At 35.7% G+C, this 18,395-nt stretch overlaps 1 protein-coding gene across 2 annotated transcripts in view; it reads right to left on the bottom strand.

Moving 5' to 3' along the window:
* Positions 1–669: 669 nt before the first annotated feature.
* The window catches only part of LOC113491931, an 86,193-nt gene continuing 68,467 nt past the window's right edge, over positions 670–18,395 (bottom strand). For both annotated transcript variants that reach the window (XM_026869145.1, XM_026869144.1), the window contains exons 3-16: positions 11,888–11,963; positions 8,558–8,650; positions 7,929–7,990; positions 7,710–7,781; positions 6,933–7,070; positions 5,797–5,862; positions 5,151–5,342; positions 4,307–4,526; positions 3,963–4,218; positions 3,708–3,870; positions 3,407–3,625; positions 3,148–3,317; positions 1,191–3,016; positions 670–887 (exon numbers count right to left, since the gene is read on the bottom strand). In XM_026869145.1, coding sequence (XP_026724946.1) covers positions 1,201–3,016; positions 3,148–3,317; positions 3,407–3,625; positions 3,708–3,870; positions 3,963–4,218; positions 4,307–4,526; positions 5,151–5,342; positions 5,797–5,862; positions 6,933–7,070; positions 7,710–7,781; positions 7,929–7,990; positions 8,558–8,650; positions 11,888–11,963 — 3,543 coding nt within the window. In that variant the 3' untranslated portion in view covers positions 670–887; positions 1,191–1,200. The remainder of the gene's footprint in view (positions 888–1,190; positions 3,017–3,147; positions 3,318–3,406; positions 3,626–3,707; positions 3,871–3,962; positions 4,219–4,306; positions 4,527–5,150; positions 5,343–5,796; positions 5,863–6,932; positions 7,071–7,709; positions 7,782–7,928; positions 7,991–8,557; positions 8,651–11,887; positions 11,964–18,395) is intronic.

Raw genomic sequence — 18,395 nt, 5'->3', positions numbered from 1 at the left:
ACGTAATAAATCATCGGTCATTGTCACGAGGGGCCAATTGAAGTCGACTTTTGTTTTTTGACAAATGCCCAATGTATCTTCTGGATTTAATTTAGTTTTCGAATGTTGATTTGCTGGATGCAGATTCTTCTGCATTGTTATTGATGTATTCATTTATGATTCTGTTTTTTGATATCTAGAAATTGTCTTAATTTGTCCTATTTGACATCACTAACAGCCATTACCAGCGACTCCACCCGCTATAATTCGAAAAAAGTTTGTTGTTCTATCGGTGCACCCAATAACGTTTACGTTAATTCCTAATAAATGTAACAAAACTTTTTGTTATATTACACTTCTCCTGATTTAACTAAAACTTTTGAAGAGTGATTAGTTTTCCGGATCGAAAGCGCCTTATTTGAAGATACCTCTTTGGAATTTAATTCAAATCCATTGAGTGGTTAGATCAAATAGTTAGATATTAGATGGTACGTGCTACGTACATTGTTCAGCAAGCAGCTTCTATTCAATTGGTAATACTAACGCTTGAAGTAATTTGTTATTACCTGGTAATGAAATAGGGATGGATCCATGGTTTAAAAAAAATAAGTTTGTTTATAGATCAGTGAATCAAAATTAATTTATGATTTCATTTAAAGGACAAAGGTTACACACAAAATGAAACAAACATTTTAGATTATTATAAAAAATTGTGATATATTTCTTTGTTAGACTATGAATATTTAACTGTACAAAATACACGGTGTTTCTAATTTACAATTAATATTAATTAACAAAATAATATAATTATATTATATTATACGCATATAAAACATTACTCGATGGCCGGTGACGAGCGATCATTTGTTAGCGCTTTCCTTAACTTCACCGTTGCGAATTGTTGTGGCCTGCGGGGGAAAACGGAAATGTTAGCATTTCACTCATTTATATCACAACAAAATTGTACTCTGATTTAGAAGAATTCTTTACCAATATAATTTTATTCAGTATTGGAAAATACTATCACTGATTGTTTATTTACAGAACCAAAATTTAATTCTTAGATTTTTTTAATAAATGTTGATAGATGATAAAAATAATATTTAACTACGTAAAATGTCTAGACAAAAAGCAGCAAATAATAAGATATTTAATGCCCGACTACAAAGAGGAGTAAACAAAAGAATATCTTTAAGTAATTAAAAACAAACCTCCTTTACATTACTTGTAGACAGCTGTTTCGCGTCCCCATAAATCGTACCACGGTCCAAATGTATGGCCTTCCTCTGGCAACTCATTTCCTTCTGACGGTCTCTTTAGTAGCTTGGTACGCGGGAGTAATTGTGGTCTTTGTTGTTTTAAAGCTTCATTAAACTTTTGGTCATCTGATTCGCTGTATGGTCCCTCACTACGTCTATCGATGAAACGTCTTGCTTCAAGCCTTGCCTCTTCTTGACGGATCTTGGATTTTTCTGCTTTCTTCGAATCAGTTTCATAGTCGTACCGCGATGTTCTGCGTTCCTGATCACTGAAGTACGATATATTTGACTCGTAGTACCTTTCCTCCCGACGTCCATTATACGGTAAGGAGCTATCGTCGTAACTCCTGTTTGATTTATTTTTCCTGGCATCCCTACCCTTTGTATCAGTGAATTCTTTCTTTGTTTGGCGTCTGTCTAGCGAATAATCGATTCGCGGTTCACGGTTTTGTTCATATGGTCTGCCATCTTTCTTTTGGGTTCTTACCTCAGCTTGTGGATAATCTTTTTTGTGACTCTTTCCATTTTCAAATGTGTTTGTTGTGGTATGAGTCTTTTCTTCATTTGTTTCGTTCCTTACGTTACGTTTCTTATATTTCAAAGTTCCCTCATCGTGACCGTTGTAAATATCCTCATTACGCATTTCATTATTATTTCGTTCAGTTGGGATACCGTATCTATCGGTGTGCTGTTCGTTGTCTTTGTACTTCAGTGTTTCAGATGACGCGGAAAATGTTTTTATTTCTTTGGAACTGTCCTTGAATGTTTTGAATTCCATTGTTTTTGGTGGACTTCTCTCGTGGGAGTTTTTAGTTTTTTCAGATGACAATGTAGCACGAACATGTGGTTTGATTGGAGTTACCTCTATTTCTTCAAACTCCGGCATGTAGGCATTCTCTTTGCGTTTCTTAACCTCTTCTTCAATCACATGTGTTTGTCGACGTCTGTCTATTTCTTGCTGCTTCCTTGATGTCATATGATCATCTACTATAATACAGTCATATGGATCAGTACTCGAAGCAACAGAATTAACGTCGGAGCTGCTATCATTGTCATATTTCTGTAATATTTCCCTTCGCTTTACTGTTTTCATGACAAAACCTTCACCATTTTCGTCATTGTAAAAGCTGTTTTCAAAGTTGGTTTTTATCGTGCTTGTGTTGGTTAAATCTGAGTGTCGTGATTCATTGCGTGGCGAGAAATCTTCATGTTTCTCTTCAATAATAGATTTTTCAGACATGCTCTTTTTGTTCATTGTTTGAGTTTGATGGTTATAATTATCACCTCCCTTTCTGTTCTTTTCAATTCTTTCTTCAGTTTGAATTGATCCCAAGCTCTTAGCCTGACGAATGCCATTAGGCATTTTCATGTCTTTTCTGTCAATAGTTTCTTTTGGTCTTGGCGGTTGTCCGTTTTCGACGGGGATCGTCTTTTCTGGGCTTGTTTGCTTGGGAATATCGGGTGCTGGACGCAGTTCCTTCTTCATTTTCTCAAATAATCTTTTCTTATACTCTGGCACTGTGTCAACAATATCTCGATGTTGCCACAGAGACATTCCTTCCATAATCTCTTCAGCAGTAGTGCGACCGAATTTCCAGAATGATTTAGTTCTCTTCACTTTTTGGGAGTCTTTGTCCATGTCCAGCATGTTACGAAGCATTAGCTGTTGATCGTCGGTTAGATATCCATTGGCGGTGTTACTTGGTTTAGGACCTCGTTTCAAGCTTTGAGTTTTAAGTAAGTATGCTTTAGTGTCGTTCGATTGCAGAGCAGATTTACTATAAAATAAATAAAAGGAAAAAATAAATGGAACTAGCTTAACTACATAACAAAACGAAAATAAGTCAAGCAACTAGGAAATGAAACAAAAAACACACTTATGCATATTTAAGGTTGAAACTAAAATTACCTAATTGGGACACGAAGTCTTTGAGCTTCTTCGTCGCTGTAGTCCACGTCGGGCTGTGGTGGCGGCTCGTTGGAGAAACCAGAATCGTTGGAGCTGTGCAGTGATACATTCCCTACAGCACCTACTGCACTCACTACGGTCTTAGCTGGTCCTGCTTTGTTCTGGGCGACCTGCATCAATACATAAGTAATTTGAATCTTAATAAACTGAACACAAGTTATGAGTTTATTGAACCTCTGCGAGTTTGAGATTTTTATACCTGAGAACGCATAGGCAATGTCTGAGGCCCGAAGCTCCTTGTTTCTATAACAGCATGAGTTGTAAAACTGGCTGAAGATGTCGAGTTCTTAATAGCACCGGTAGCGGCTGTGGCCGGAGTAGAAGCGTGGAATGTGGCGCTTGCTGAAGAGCTGAGAGCACTCGGTGAAGGTGCTGGTAGAGTTGGCGGCAAGCCTGGTGAGCCGGTTCCTAGACGACCCTGAGAATATAAAAGAGTTATTAATAACCAGCATCTCTGAAGATTTGGAGATAGTTGTTGAGTTGAATGTTTGGATTTTTACCTTTGTAACGTGATGAGCAGTGACTGTGTCTCCAAACATGCGTGCTGGTGGGTGCGAATGTGAGTGTCCCGTTGCTGAAGGTGTTGTTTGCGCATGCGCGATGGGTGCTGGCGGTGGGGCTTCTGATGGTGTTTGGACACAGCTCCAACGGGCCGGGGAATTACTGTAGAAATAATTACTTGTTAATTTAAAATTAAAATTTCAGGTTGGAGGTGGGTGTACTTCTACTAAACAAATAAATAAACGAGTAAGTACCCGGTTTCTTCGTTAGGGATTGGTTCAGTGTACGCAAGAGGGAACCAGCCAGCGTGGTGCGTGCGTAAATTTTCTCCATACTGCCATCCCTTAGTCCTCTCTCCAAGCAGAGCTAGAACATCTGCTTGTTGGAAGCTGAGCTGGTTGTCTCCAGCGGCAGAGTAAGCATACAGAGCTCGAGCGAGCGGCGGGTCCCGAGAAGTGCAGGTTGGTGGAGCAAGCGACGACGGACGTGTAGCTGTGCGTGAATCAGATACTGAAAAGAAAGGAAAAAAAGTAGTAAACCTTAAGCAAAAAAAAACGTGCTTGAAATTGAAAGGAAATGAGAAGGACATAAGATTTACCTTGATCGTCAATGTTGGAGCTGGCTTGAAGATTGAAATCAGATTTGGCCCGCGACAAACCTTGAGCTGGTGAACCCAAATCTCCAATAGACCTAACATCAAGGCATGAAGCATCCACAGATCTGGTTTTACGTAAAGCCGAGCCGACTGAAGCGCGGTCATCGTCGTCACCGTTACGAGGGCTCGCGTATACGTCTTCATCAGCCCAGAACGATACTTGCTGTTGACAATAGAGTAAACAAGTTTTATGGCAAGACTTCTTTACTGATGGCCCATTAAGATGAAGGTTAACTAAAGTCCAAGAATTGAGTTCAGGGTTTATAGCTTAATCAGTCTCAGATAAACAACCATTAAAATGGCTCATTCGTATTACAAAAGAATACTCTTTATAACAATTCCCTTTGTGTTATTACATAATTTACTGGTTTACCACTCTTGCAGGTCATTTAAAAGGTCTGTATAACAAGTACGAGCGCGTAAAAGTATTTTACGCTAGTGGAGACAGATTTTTATGGCGCTACACGTCACGAGCCATGTCGTTTTATTAAAGTTATGAAAAATATTTTTTACGCTTTTCTCTCGTACTTAAGCTTTGAAAGTGCTCAATGACGTTAACGCTTTGACTATGTGTCTGGACTTCTAAGCACTTAAAGCTACTAATTGACACCTTTGACAGTAAGCAGGTTTTACATTAAAATGTTAATTTAGTTTGAGATATTTTATCTGTAGTATATTTTGGTGTTTGGAATCTCCTGGTAATTTTGTTCTATACCAATTTTTCCTTACTTTTATGACTTTTTTTTTGTGAAAAGATATTTTATAGTTAAACAAATCTCTTTCTTACCCTCATTCTACTAACAAACATGGCTTCAACATTCGGAGGCAGGAATTCGCGGGTCCTGGACACTTCGAGCCATTCATCCAAGCCAGTATTATAAGCCGCGGCACCAGCAGTGTGGTAAGCTAGCCAGTGCTTAGCCAGAGAACACTGTCGTTCTAGCACAAATCCGTAGCGGCGACGCTCCTGTGTCATGGCCTAAAAGAAAAAAGAACATTCGAATATCGTCTATGGAATACGTTTTGACGCGTTTATAAAGTGTTCCAAATCCAATGTTTGGCGGCTGTGAGATTTCCCACATCTTTTTTATTAAAAAGAGGTGTAGCACAGTAAGGGTATAGTTTTTAAAAAACATGAATTATTTCAATGCAAGTGTTTTTAACAAAATTCTGTTCGCAAAGCTTATGTGATTTCTGCACGATTAGCTACTGCAACAACACTCGATAACAATGTAAAAGTAAACAATATTTCAAACCCTCGGGAAGCATTGAATTATTGTTTTTTAATACAACATCATTGCTTACGAGCTTCGGACTCAGTGAATAAGGGTTTGATTGAACGTAGTGCCACAATCAATAAGAGTTGTTCAACAATATTTCGTTTGCTTTCCTATTGTGTAGTAACAATTCGTTGTTCGTTGGAAAATACTTACATTCTTCAAGCTTTGTTCGCAGAACGCATCCAATTTGGTTTTCTCTTCTTCTAGAATCTGCATGTTCTGGAAATAAATTAACAATGACTTTAATGATAAAAAACCTTGCTTTTTTATAACCCATATTGAAAAATTCTTTGCAATTGAAATTATTTGGAGTGCCTCCACTCTAGATTGCGAAATTTTATTTCGTCCGTCTTAATTTATTAATTTTGCACTATATTTCTTTCTCTCTCTCTCTCTTTAATTTTATTCTTTCGTGATCGCCGTTGTGTCTTGCTTTTCTTTAATATGATGTGATTGGCCAGTTTCTGGTCATAAATTATCATAAATTTCCGTAAAACCTTTTTAATTGGTTATAATTATGCTTGTACCAATAAAGCGATTCGATCTACGGTCTTTATCACACAGAACAAGTAAATTACCATTATTACATCGTATTTCATGTTAATACGAGAATTTATTTAAGCGATCTATTATTATACCTATTACGTGATAATATGTCAGAGCGTTCGTTGGTAAAATGTTCTAGCAACTGATGTTCCTCCAGTTTCTATCATATGCTTTGAATAATACATACATTACTAGTTTCCTATTACCATTGAATGAGAATATGCGCAGAATTTAAATCTATTTATAAATTTGAATTTACCACCAATATTATTCTCTTGTCGTACAAGACTAGTTTTATTTAAATGTGTTGTTTTAGAGCCTCTGAGACGATAAAATTCATGAAGTGTTTAGTTTGACTTAAACATGTTAGGTCGTTTATGCACCTGGTTTAAAAACTTTCATTTGTCGAAATTATGTTTTTTTATAAAGATTTATTTGTATTAGAATTCGACATTACTTTGAAAAAAACACCTTCAAACGGTTGTATGGATAGCCGAGTGGTTGAGATCACCAAGTCAAACCCACCCTCGCGATTTTTCGCGGTTTCGATCCCCACGTAGGACTAGCGGTTTTGTGATCGACGAATGTTTGTCCTGAGCCAAGATGTCTTTGTGCATGTGAGTTGAATGTTTGTGAAACGTCCACGACGCAAGGATTACAATGACTACTACTAAGTTCGATCTTCTTACTGACCCTTTAAATATATGTTATATATGTGATGAAATATTCTTTAACTGTAATACCTTCATCTCCTTATCCATGGCTGAACCAACTTTGGTGACATTTGGCTTCTTCTTTCGTTGTTTCTTTATAGTCGCGGCGGCTTTGCTGTAACTCTCTGAGCGCAGCTTGTGTTGCTGTAAAAACCTCTTTTGCTCCGACTGCAACAAAGCGTAAACGATCGTCATTTGTCAATTATAAAATACTCGTTATTCGAATTGTTTCTTTTTTTTTAATACAAGTAATAATAAAATTTTCAATATTGAAAGCTTGCTATACTCGTAAAAGAACAAAAGCGATTTTAAGTGGTGTGTCAGAGTAGTATTCATTACGTTCTCGTTAATTTAAAAGTTCAATTCGTTGTTAATGGAATCATACATTTTAATGACTGTGATAAGAATGTTTTCAATATTTAAAAACACTTTGATGCATAACAGGATATTTTGTATTTTAAGGTGGTGCTCAATATACTTTACCGAAAAAAAAGTTCATAGTTTTACATGTCCTTCAAAAAGCTGACCACAAAAATGGTTCTTATTAAAACTGAAAAAAAAATGTTTTTGTATGGACTAAACTTTGTAAATAGCTTAAGTCAAAACAAACAAACTACGCCATTTATAAAAATGTATTGTATACTAGAAGCATTGTGACAAAAACTTTTTTAATCGAAACTCTTATCTCACGGGCGCGATACTAAGCTTATTTGAACTCTCCCTTATCCTGTAAACAATCCTACAACTTGGAACTATCCACATAAAAGATTATGAAAGGAGGAAAGCAAAAAAACCTTATTGACTGACCTGTACTACTTTTGTATCTTTCTCGAGATTAGTTTCCAAGGGGACCAAGAGGTCAACGTAAAACGCCTTCAACTGAAACAAACAAATAACTTGCAGATTATTGGGACACTCGACAGAAACTCATAGATACTCCTTGGAATGAGGATAATAGGAAACTATGGATATACATAGCCAGGAGGCAGTGGGCTGTTTGTATCTCAGTTTTCCTCATAAACTTACGATATTCATTTGCTGATCTTGTATTTCTCGGTACACCTCCACGACCTTCATTAGGGCAGTACCTGTAAATTATTGTTCTCGTTTAGATGGCTAATTAAATTAATTCTAAAATTATTTCACTTTTGTTAAACGATTTTGTACCTTATATGCTACAGCATAAGGTACAATAAAAAGTTAAAAGTAACAAAAATCTGTATTCTGAAATTATTGCCAAGAGTCTTATAAGAAAAATAACAAATCATCACAAAAAGAACAAAAATTGAAGCATTTGATTGACACGACTTGAGGAAAGTCTTATAAGGAAAAGTTCCAATGAAATAATACCAGTAATACTAGACTAGTAGGTATTTTTTTATTAAATTTGAAACAGTCTGCAAGTTTTTGTATTTGACCTGGGTACTACACCATTTTAAATTTTAACAATATCTCTTGCAGTCACAAAAGCGCGCTACGTGGTCTAGAGCAGCGTCAACAGTCAACGGTCTTACTTCAAGACACCATAGTAGGCCCCCGCTTACTTTTACACAATTTTGTTTTCTTTAGCTATCAAGTTTAAGTATCAATTGCAGATAGGGTCGGCAGGCACCTGGGTACCCATTCGTGTGATATTACATGCATAATATATGTACCTATGTCGGCACATCCTCCCCATGTGCCCTGTTGTGCTTGCCGGCCGAGCTTCCCCACGGCGTCAACATAGAGGCGAGATGCCGCGGCTGCACCTGTGGGACAAATATTTGGAGATGTTTAGTATTACATGAATAATGTACAAAACAGATTATTGAAGTAAACGTTCGGTTGAGTTCATGTCACATTCGAGATATTTAGAGATTTTTAAAGTGTAAATTTCAAATTTCGATAATTGGAATCTTAAATAGAACAGTTCAGAACAATTGAAAACTATCAGACAATATTATGATTAACTGACCGTGTTTTAAAGTGTGTTTCATACGGTAAGAAATCAATAAAGTAAGATCTACAGATGTGGCCTACTGCAGAATGTGATGAAGAAAAAAAATCAATTTATTAAAGAAGCTTAAATTATTTTCTTGAATTAGGAATAAATTTGCAACATAAATAATATTATTTTTATCGTATTATTTTACATAAAGCCGCCATTACGACAACAGCGTTCGTATTTTAAATGTGTTATTGTATCGCTCGATGTTCAAAAAAAGTAATAAAAAGTGGTGAGCAAAAAGTTTCGATAGCGGATGTCGATTCAGAACACTAGTAAGTATAGTTAACGATACTTATTTTATTTCATATCGAAGTTACGTGTACACACTGTGCTAGTTGCTCATTTCCTAAGCAGTGAAAGTGATTATTAATATTAAATTATCGCATTAGAAAAGTAGATGTCTTTTTGTGTTTCTTATGCAATTTCAGTTGTTCAATTCCGTACTTTCTTTAATACATTTAAAAGGTAAACTGTACATTTTGTGAAGCAAAAGAGCCAAAATGTAAGGCCATAAAACACATTCCTATTCGCAATTACACTCATTATATAAACACATATTTACGTAAACAACTTGTACCTAAGTAATTATTTATTTTTTATTTAAATACCTAACGTAAAGTTGGCCATGCCATTATAGACAAACGTAAGTAGGTTAATTATCTGTGGTTACGTAAATAAGAATACAACTTAGCTATTTAGATATGACATGAAGATATTTATTGTAAGCATATATGTTTTATTAAGGAGGTTATATAGGTGGTATAATAAGGTAAAGTTAAAGCAAATTATTTGCGAAACATTTACGATATTATTATAATATTGGATATAAATATAAACATATAGGTGGAAAGGATGTATAAGAATAATTTGGGAGGTATATAAAGTATTTGGCAATGGCTTATAATAATATTATAGGATAAGCCAGTTTGATACGCTAACTTATCCACGCAAACTTATCAAATTCTAAGACGCTTAAATGTTTTACGAAAATATTAAGACTCACCTAAATCTTAGAAAAAAATATATACATGGCTACATGCTGATCAAGCAAGATACCAAAAAGATTATAAGGAAAGGAAAAAGGACATCGTGGATTGATCAACTTTATCTTTCGCTCTTTTGAGTAGTGTGATACCAAGTTAACCCAAGCATGACAGATTATAGTCACTGGCTCCAAGGAGGTCAGCACTTAATAAACTTTATGGCCTATAAGCATTAAGAACCTGATGACTACTCATATCTTAATCCATTCAATATCATACAAAACGCGGTCGAAGTAAAAGTGTTACGAGCACCTATTTGGAGCCCAATCCTTAAGTAAACCACTTGTTTTTACCATAAAAGCGCAAAATTCTTAACGTTCATTAGAATAATTAACTGAGAAGTACTTTTATTTGGCACGAGTCAATAACAAGTAAGGTTTTACGCCGATGGCCGTTGTCCTAAAACTGTCTGCGAAGTTCGATCAACATTTTTTGGTCCCTTCATGGCGAAATATTCAGGCCAGATTAAAAGAGGTCGGTGGTATTCGACGAATCTGCAAAGTGCCATAAAAATGTTAAGTGCTTTGAAAATTTCCGAACGGGGGAGTTTTAGATGAATTAAATTTTAATATTCAATTTACTTAACTTCAATGGACGTGTATTCAATCCGTTTCGTTTAAAATTGTAACGTGATAAAATGATAATAGACTAGGATGCGGTAAATAATACTTAAATTTTACGGTTTCATTATACCCCTGCTGATTCCTATGATTTATTCAGGCAGCTTTATTAGCAAAGAGGGAGCAACGCTAACTAAAGGGACGCAATAAATAAACAGATCACTCATTACCCTCATAAAGTGCGAGATAAAACGAAATTAACCGCAAAACATGGGAATAAAGTACACACATGGAGGCCTCGAGAGCAATAGATCGCGGGAATGCCCAAGTTTATTGCTGCTAGTGCTGGCTATAATACTCTAGATAAGCCAGCAGAGACAATTTGGCACAAGCCACGCCCTAGTTCCGCAGCCAAGCAAGCGGGGAACACCGAGGTTTTGCATATAGATGCGACCATTTGGCTTACACTACATAAATTAATTGTACACGTTTCACTGAATACGCATCAACTAAGATTTGGTATCGTCGCGATGATTTCACTTTCCTATTGATGAAGCTAATTGTATAACTCGTCAGGTTTATATGTGAACCGGTATTCGACAAAATGTGTGAGACTTATAAGTTACTTTTATACCAGCTTTGTCCGTATCTTGGAGTTTTTGCCTGCTCTGTATAATTTGAAGGTTGTTAAGAAAAATGTGTTGTACCTACTCCTTTCTAATGATTCAGGTTATATTACTCAACTTTATAAAAATGTATAACGTAGCGAGATTTAATGTATCTAGAGGTTTTTAGCTATAAATGTTGTACGTTCTAAAATCTATCTATATATACCTACGAATATAATAAAACAATGCTTGCTGGGTGCTTTGGAAATCTTTTTTTTTTCAATATTTGTATGCTTGTTTGTGCGTGTTGCCCCTAGTAACTCCTTATCCTATTTCATGTATATATAATTATTTTTCCATAATTCTCTAGAGTCACTTTTCCACGCGCACGTTTTGATAACGAGTCTAAAATAAAATAGAAACCTATACTCTTCACCATTAAAATCTCCAATTGCAGAAATAACATTACCGTATTCAGTGTTATGAAATGCTTCTTAAACATAAAGAAGGCAACATTGCAGGCATTGCATAGTTATGCGTTTCTGCTCAAGATAGTACCCAACACAACTGCGCAGCTTGCTTCATTAAATAAATAGTAATACTTACATTCTACATACCGCATAGAACCTTGCAACCAGTCTGCGATGGTCGTTTACTATATAATTCAAGCCGACAATCCACGCAAGATATCTTATAAGTAATAAAGTCACGATTACGCATAATAAAGTTTATTAAATGATGTTAATTTCAAGTCGAGTTCGTGTCGCAATGATAAAAAGGTACTTACCATGTAAAGCTTTGAGGTAGGCTTTTCCAGCCGTTATCATTTGCCGAGCACCTGGATTAAATTTGTCCAGGATATTCTGAAACAACCAAAAACAACTGTGAGTGTAATTTGTGGGGAATATACTAATGTTTTAATGGGGAAAGTTATTATTGTATACCAAAGTCAGTTTCAAACGGATTTCAACGGATTATCAGATTTAAATGAACTGTCCACTTTCTAAACTATTTACGATTTGTTTTTGATTATGAGTAATTTTATTGACGTTAAGCTGATTGATTGGACATTCGATTTGAATGATGAGTACGAAAGATTTTATGTTTTTTTTCGATGCAGGGCGAAGAATTAAGACAGAGTGGTTATGACACGCTCAGAGCAAAATCGAAATGACAGACAAAATAGCAAAATAAAAAAGTCATAAACTGTCATAAAAACTAATTAATATTAGAATATCGAAACGTTTTACTATCTATCAAACAATTGCAATCAATTATTTATTATGTTAGTGAAAGTTGCAAGCGTTTTCATAACAGCCTTACAAAATATTATTGTTTATTATGTACTTGGTGTATTCATAGGCAATGGAAAATGAGGTCTTAGACCGTAAATAGGCTTTGGTGTTGGAATGCGGCCTTCAAGGATGCTGCTGGTTGCGGCCTCGTCGAGGTGTGGCGACGGCATTCCATTACAAATACTGCTTTACGTTTCTTCGAAAGCATTTAATGAAAAAAAAGCCGGTCAAGTGCGAGACGGACTGCATATTGGTTGAGTGGGAAATCAATTTTTGGGTGGCCAAAAATGTAAGAGTCTCAGATTTTTTTTTTCGCTCACATTCAAAGTTGTCTACGTAACAACCGTTGCTAACAGCAATCTTTATTTTTGTTACAACGGCACATGTATCGCCTGTAAAATTTCAATTGTTTAGCTGTCACGGTTCATGAGATACAGCCTAGTGATGGACGAACGGACAAGGGGTCTTCAGCAATACGTGTTTTTACCCTTTTGATTTGGAACCCCAAAAAAATGCTAATATTTTTTAAACGCGGCTTATCATTTAAATGGCCTTTGCACACTTTGTTTTTATAATGAAAAGTGTTGCTTATGTATGCAAATTGAAAGCATTTTCACTTTAAAAAGTCAGAATAATAATGTTGATTGAGACGAAAATAAACTTCGTAAATTTAGAAACTAAAGTCAAGTTCAAAAGTGGTTCTGGTGGGTATAAAATTGATTTTTGTTCGAGATTGCATTTTAAAATAGATCTTAGATTGCTTTCCCAAAACAACAGCTTCATATATAATATGTGCTCATATTTTCAAAGACCTAAATCACGGACTATAAGAGTATCTCAAGGTGTAGATTTGTGACGAGGAAAAAGTCGTATTTCATCGACAACAAAAGGCGCATCTTTTCTGTATGATGACCCAGAAAAAGGTAAAACAAGGGTCACACATGCGGTAAGATGTCGAAAACTTGTCGCCACACAGGACCGGAACAGGCGGTGCCAAAGTTCACCAACAACGTCGAACTTCACAGACTGATACAAGTTTTGAAGTTTCCAAATCGTTTGGGTCTAGACCTTTTTAGGTGTCTCTAATAGGTATAGTATAATATTTTTCTCTTTCGTTTCACGTTAAAATTATCAGGGATTTTTATATGTACCTAGAACTTAATTTATTTAATAATTACTAAAACTGTTTGATTGTTTAAAGAACAGCGACTATATTCAGCAAACCCTAACGGCTTATAAAAGTATATATCCGACGTTTGAACATAGATTCTGAAAAATGTTGCCACTACTGGCTGAGAATAAATAGTTTATAAACCCGAAAAAAAGTCCCAAAGACCCTTCGAATATCGAACTCTCTAAATTTAGCGACATGACGTCTCGTATCCTATCTAAATCGATACAAAATACGAGGCGAGAAACAGGCCTCAGCTTTTATGCCCTACTCACCCCTCTGATAACCGAATCGAGTAATGTAGGAGAAAACAAAACACTGTCAGAGGACTCTGCGACTGGAATTCACCGAAACACTCCAGCAAATGTTTCCACTCCACATATTTCAGAAAGCTTATACAATTTTCGTCCTGTTTAGGAGTTATACACGTTTAGATACACAGTGTATTCGGAATTCATTTCGAATGAGCATTGGATACCAACTTGCATTTAAGTGTCGGCATTAGAAATCTGTTAGAGAAATCGTGTGAAATACTATGTAGTTTACTATACATAATATTGGCTAACCATAGAAATACTTTCCTGTGCGCTATCGTATATGATTTAATCTCGTGAGCTCGCTTCCGTTCGGTAGCCGATCATTGCGAAATCGTCTTTACGAGTTTATTGAACGCACCGCTTTATTGAAAGGCGAAGAGCCGTCTTTCAACTAAACGTATAAATATAAAAGCTTGAAAATTACACTCTCTCCGCATTGACAACTTAATAAAGACAGTTTGTCTATAAAAGTGTTTGAAGGTTTAATGAGTTTCTACTCGAGAATGTCTTGTTAAGCTATTTTATAATCAAACTTAATAATACAGAATTTCTACCCTTCGGCTAAAGCCGTCGAGTAAACAACGAACATTACGGAAACTATTTCCTTATTTCTCAAACTAATACGAAGATATCATCTTAGTTTCACATAACCTATTAATTTAAGCGTAACGTTCCTTTATACGCGTTTAGATACGAATAGCGCAGCGACCCCAACGTTAAAGATTCTCCATCGTAAGCATGTTAGGGTATAAGAGAGTGCGTGGAACGGAAAATGGCCGAGCATTCCGGAATGGCCCATCCTAATCCCCAGGTTATTGCCATATTACAAAAAGCCAATGCATTTTCCCTTCTCCAATATTTGTTGGAGCTGGTGTGTTCCTAACTACGTGTTAATGTGTTTTATGGGCTTGCCGACTCTATTTTTTGTACCACGAAGGCGAAATATTTTGTTGTTGTTTTAAAACAAGAAAGTGTCGGCTTTCGCCCAAGTATTTACATTAATTTGGCTACGAATTTCGGAATTTGTCATAGATTTACGAACTGTAGAGTTTAAAGGTCAGATGGCCAAATTAAACGATGTTTATCTTTCATGTTTTGCTTGAATAATTAATTTAACTTGATAGTGTTACGACCTTAGTTAGAAGGAATATTTATTTATTGATATTGTGTTACAAGTATAATTATTAACATTCTCAAATTAAAATTAAAAGTCTGTTGGTTCTTGGATAATACTTTGAGATATTTGCAATATTCTCTAAAGTAATTGTTGGCAAATTTGTTCATATTGAAAATGAATGTTCGTGTAACGAATGCAATTTATTATACTAATTACTAATGTTCCATTAACTTATTAGACCTTCGAATTAAAAACTTATACGTTTAATAGCTTATATCAAATCAAGTGGTAATAAATGTAATTATGTATTAAAAGTTGTCTGACTCATATTAGATCGTGCACACTCAATCGTGCTCTGATGCAATGTTGTACTAACAAACAACGTTCAGTTGCCTTCTCTATTATTAAAATTATACGCTTGTATATTGTTTGTACTTCAATCGAAGTATAAAATTATTGTTTGCTTGTTCCTTGCCGTAATATTTACGTTCGACCCGTCGGATCCTCGCAGTTCGCACTTTCACCTTTCCTCTCGACTTACTTTTGTTATTGAAAGCTATTTCAACGGTAAAACCTTTCTCGAAATACTTGAAACATTCCGTATTGCCACGTTTACTGCTTATAAGGGCTATCTTGGCACTAAGTACAAGCGTATTACCGGATAAATGTTACGGTTTATGACGTCATAACTGTAATGTATCGTCTACGGTTTTGCTTCATGTGGTTTGCGATCGGTAATTATTATAAGGATACGACATGCTTCAGCGAACGTATTGTTTTGCACCCTAGAAGTATCGATATTACTGTCATCAGCATTGTCTCAGCTCTAGGACGTCCGCTGTGGATACGTGGATATATGCCTCCCCTAGTGGTTATAAACAAAGTTCGGAAGCTCGAGCATCTTTTAAGTCCAATACTGCAAAAGGTAGGCCAGTGACAAAATCTACAAAATATCAGTTCATTCTTCATGCCTTATCAAACATTGTCAAAGCGTGGGCTGTCTGTCGTAATAATAAACACTTATCGCTTTAAATAAGTTATCTGTCCTCATCTTCATGGCCGTTCAATACAGGACGATGACTGAAATATACGGCTTCTCGGTCGGGCGGGAGGGAAGCAATTTTTCACCGGATTCAGACGTACCTTTTTAAAATACCGAACAGGCTGCGTCGTAGGTAGGCACGCTTATTGCTCGCGTCGAGAGCGTAAATCTTGAGGGAGATTCGTATACGGAAGACGGCCAAGGGTGAAAAATAGATCCGCACTTAGAAAAATTAAGCAACTCGCGGAGGGGTGCCGTTCGAAATATTTTTGGGGATATAATTTATAGCTCTGGGTATTCTCTAGCCGTTCAACCAAAAATGGGTATTGTGCCATGTGTTATGAAAGATACAACGTTTTCGTTACACAAAATAATAAAGTTCTAAAAATAACACAAGTCATTTATCTTTGCTTAAAAATCTTTTTGGGAGATCACGTCCGTCACAAAAAGATGATGTCTCCCTTGACGTAGGTGAAATACGCATATGATATTGTATCGTGAGGCGGCTATTCTAATGTAATACTGCGACTTTATCCCATCCTCTTTATTTGTCGGGCACGTAGCACACGACATTTGGTACAAAATTGCTTGGGGCGGACTTCGTGACGCTACCGGCTTTCCTACCCTTTTCGGGCTAATGTCCTACGCACACGTCCGATATTTTTTTACTATCTACCGAGAGTATTGGCCATTGAAATTCATATGGAATTTTAGTATGGTTGAGTTAGTCAAAATTCTATCTTACCGACATAACGTTTGTGGGGATCAGTATTGGTTCTGTTATTTTCTAAACTTACAGAGCCGTATTATTTTAATTGGTATAGGTTTATTTTTATAGCTATAACAACAAGTAAAATTTCGTTTTCATGTAACACAATTGCTATTTGAATGATGTAATGTTAGTAATTAACTCATACGCTGTACTAATGGAGGCATTTATATACGTTACTTTAATTTATGCAACTAATTACATTTTTAATTATACATCCTCGCTACGTCACACATATTGCAAAACACACATTCTAAAAAAAGCCGACGTCAATTTATTAAAATTAAAGTTGCAATCACATCTAGTGCACAAAAATGTGTTCTAGATCTGGACATTTAAATGTTATATCCATTAAGTTCACACAATTCCCTGTAGAATTCACATCAGTCATACATGCATAAATTAAATTATATTTCATAATTCACACGAGCAACGTTGCGGAATGCTTTATGAATTTAATTATTAACTTTGATGACAACCCTCGCTGTGGTGCCTGATTTTTAATCGTTTTACAGTCCGACGTTAATTATATCAGTCGAAAGACAATATTATTACCTATAGTTTGCTACGAAACTGTTTTCTTAAGTACGGAACAAAAATTTCAAGAAAAATAAATTGGTAACCTATTCTTGGTCGGAAGGTACCAAACATTTGGAGTCATATCTTTTGGCACATCAAAGTACGTTACTCAAAAATAAAGAGAGTTTAGGTACTTTTATGAAAATTCTGATCGAATCATAACGACCGATGTACACTAAGAGCACTAAAACTAAGTACTAAAGCTGGGGCTACACGAAGTAATATAAAGTTCCGAGCAATCTCAAGATTTAAATCTTTCATAAAATGTTTTGGTAAACATGCAACTTGTACGACGGGGAATGTTTGCACAAAACACTTGTTGCCACTTTAGACGGCACATCACTATGCTATGTTGTTTACAACGCCTGCAGGCAAAGTTCGTTCTTAAAAAAAGATGAACAACTTTTTTTGTAGCCTCAAACCTGTCTACAAAAGTTAACTTAGAGTTTTGTACACGAAAAACAAATTTGGGATGCTTAACTTTTATGTTATATCATGAATAGTGTGAGCGTGGGGTATAGGTATAGTGATTATTTATTTATTTTGATTTAGCTTTTGAAATCTAAGGTGTTTGTCTTTCATTTTCAATTTGTTTATCTCTATTTACGATAAATGTTCGACTAACATAAATATCAACACATGAAAGGTGTTTATAGGCTAGTATTGTGATGGAATAAAACACGGGTGAAGCTATTGATATTGTGAACCAGACATTCAACAATCAGAATTCAGTTCTCGGTAGTATTAAGTAAGCAATAAGATTTCGTAATGCGTTGTTTAATCTCTGTATATATTTGACAAAGACAACTTAAACAACTGTCAAACCGCAAGCAGGTTCGACTACTTAAGTCATTTCAATGACAAATTCTTCTGATGATTCTAAATAAACATTGCCTTCATTTTTTTACTTCCGAGAATGCAGGATAAAATTGCAAACATCTATTTAAATACAGATAAAAGCTTGATTTAGTTCTAATTACACTGTTACGAATCAAAAGCTTCATT

This window comes from Trichoplusia ni, chromosome 3 (genome assembly GCF_003590095.1).
Source record: "Trichoplusia ni isolate ovarian cell line Hi5 chromosome 3, tn1, whole genome shotgun sequence".
Lineage (NCBI taxonomy): Eukaryota > Metazoa > Arthropoda > Insecta > Lepidoptera > Noctuidae > Trichoplusia > Trichoplusia ni.
This window is presented reverse-complemented; position numbering and strand designations above follow the sequence as displayed.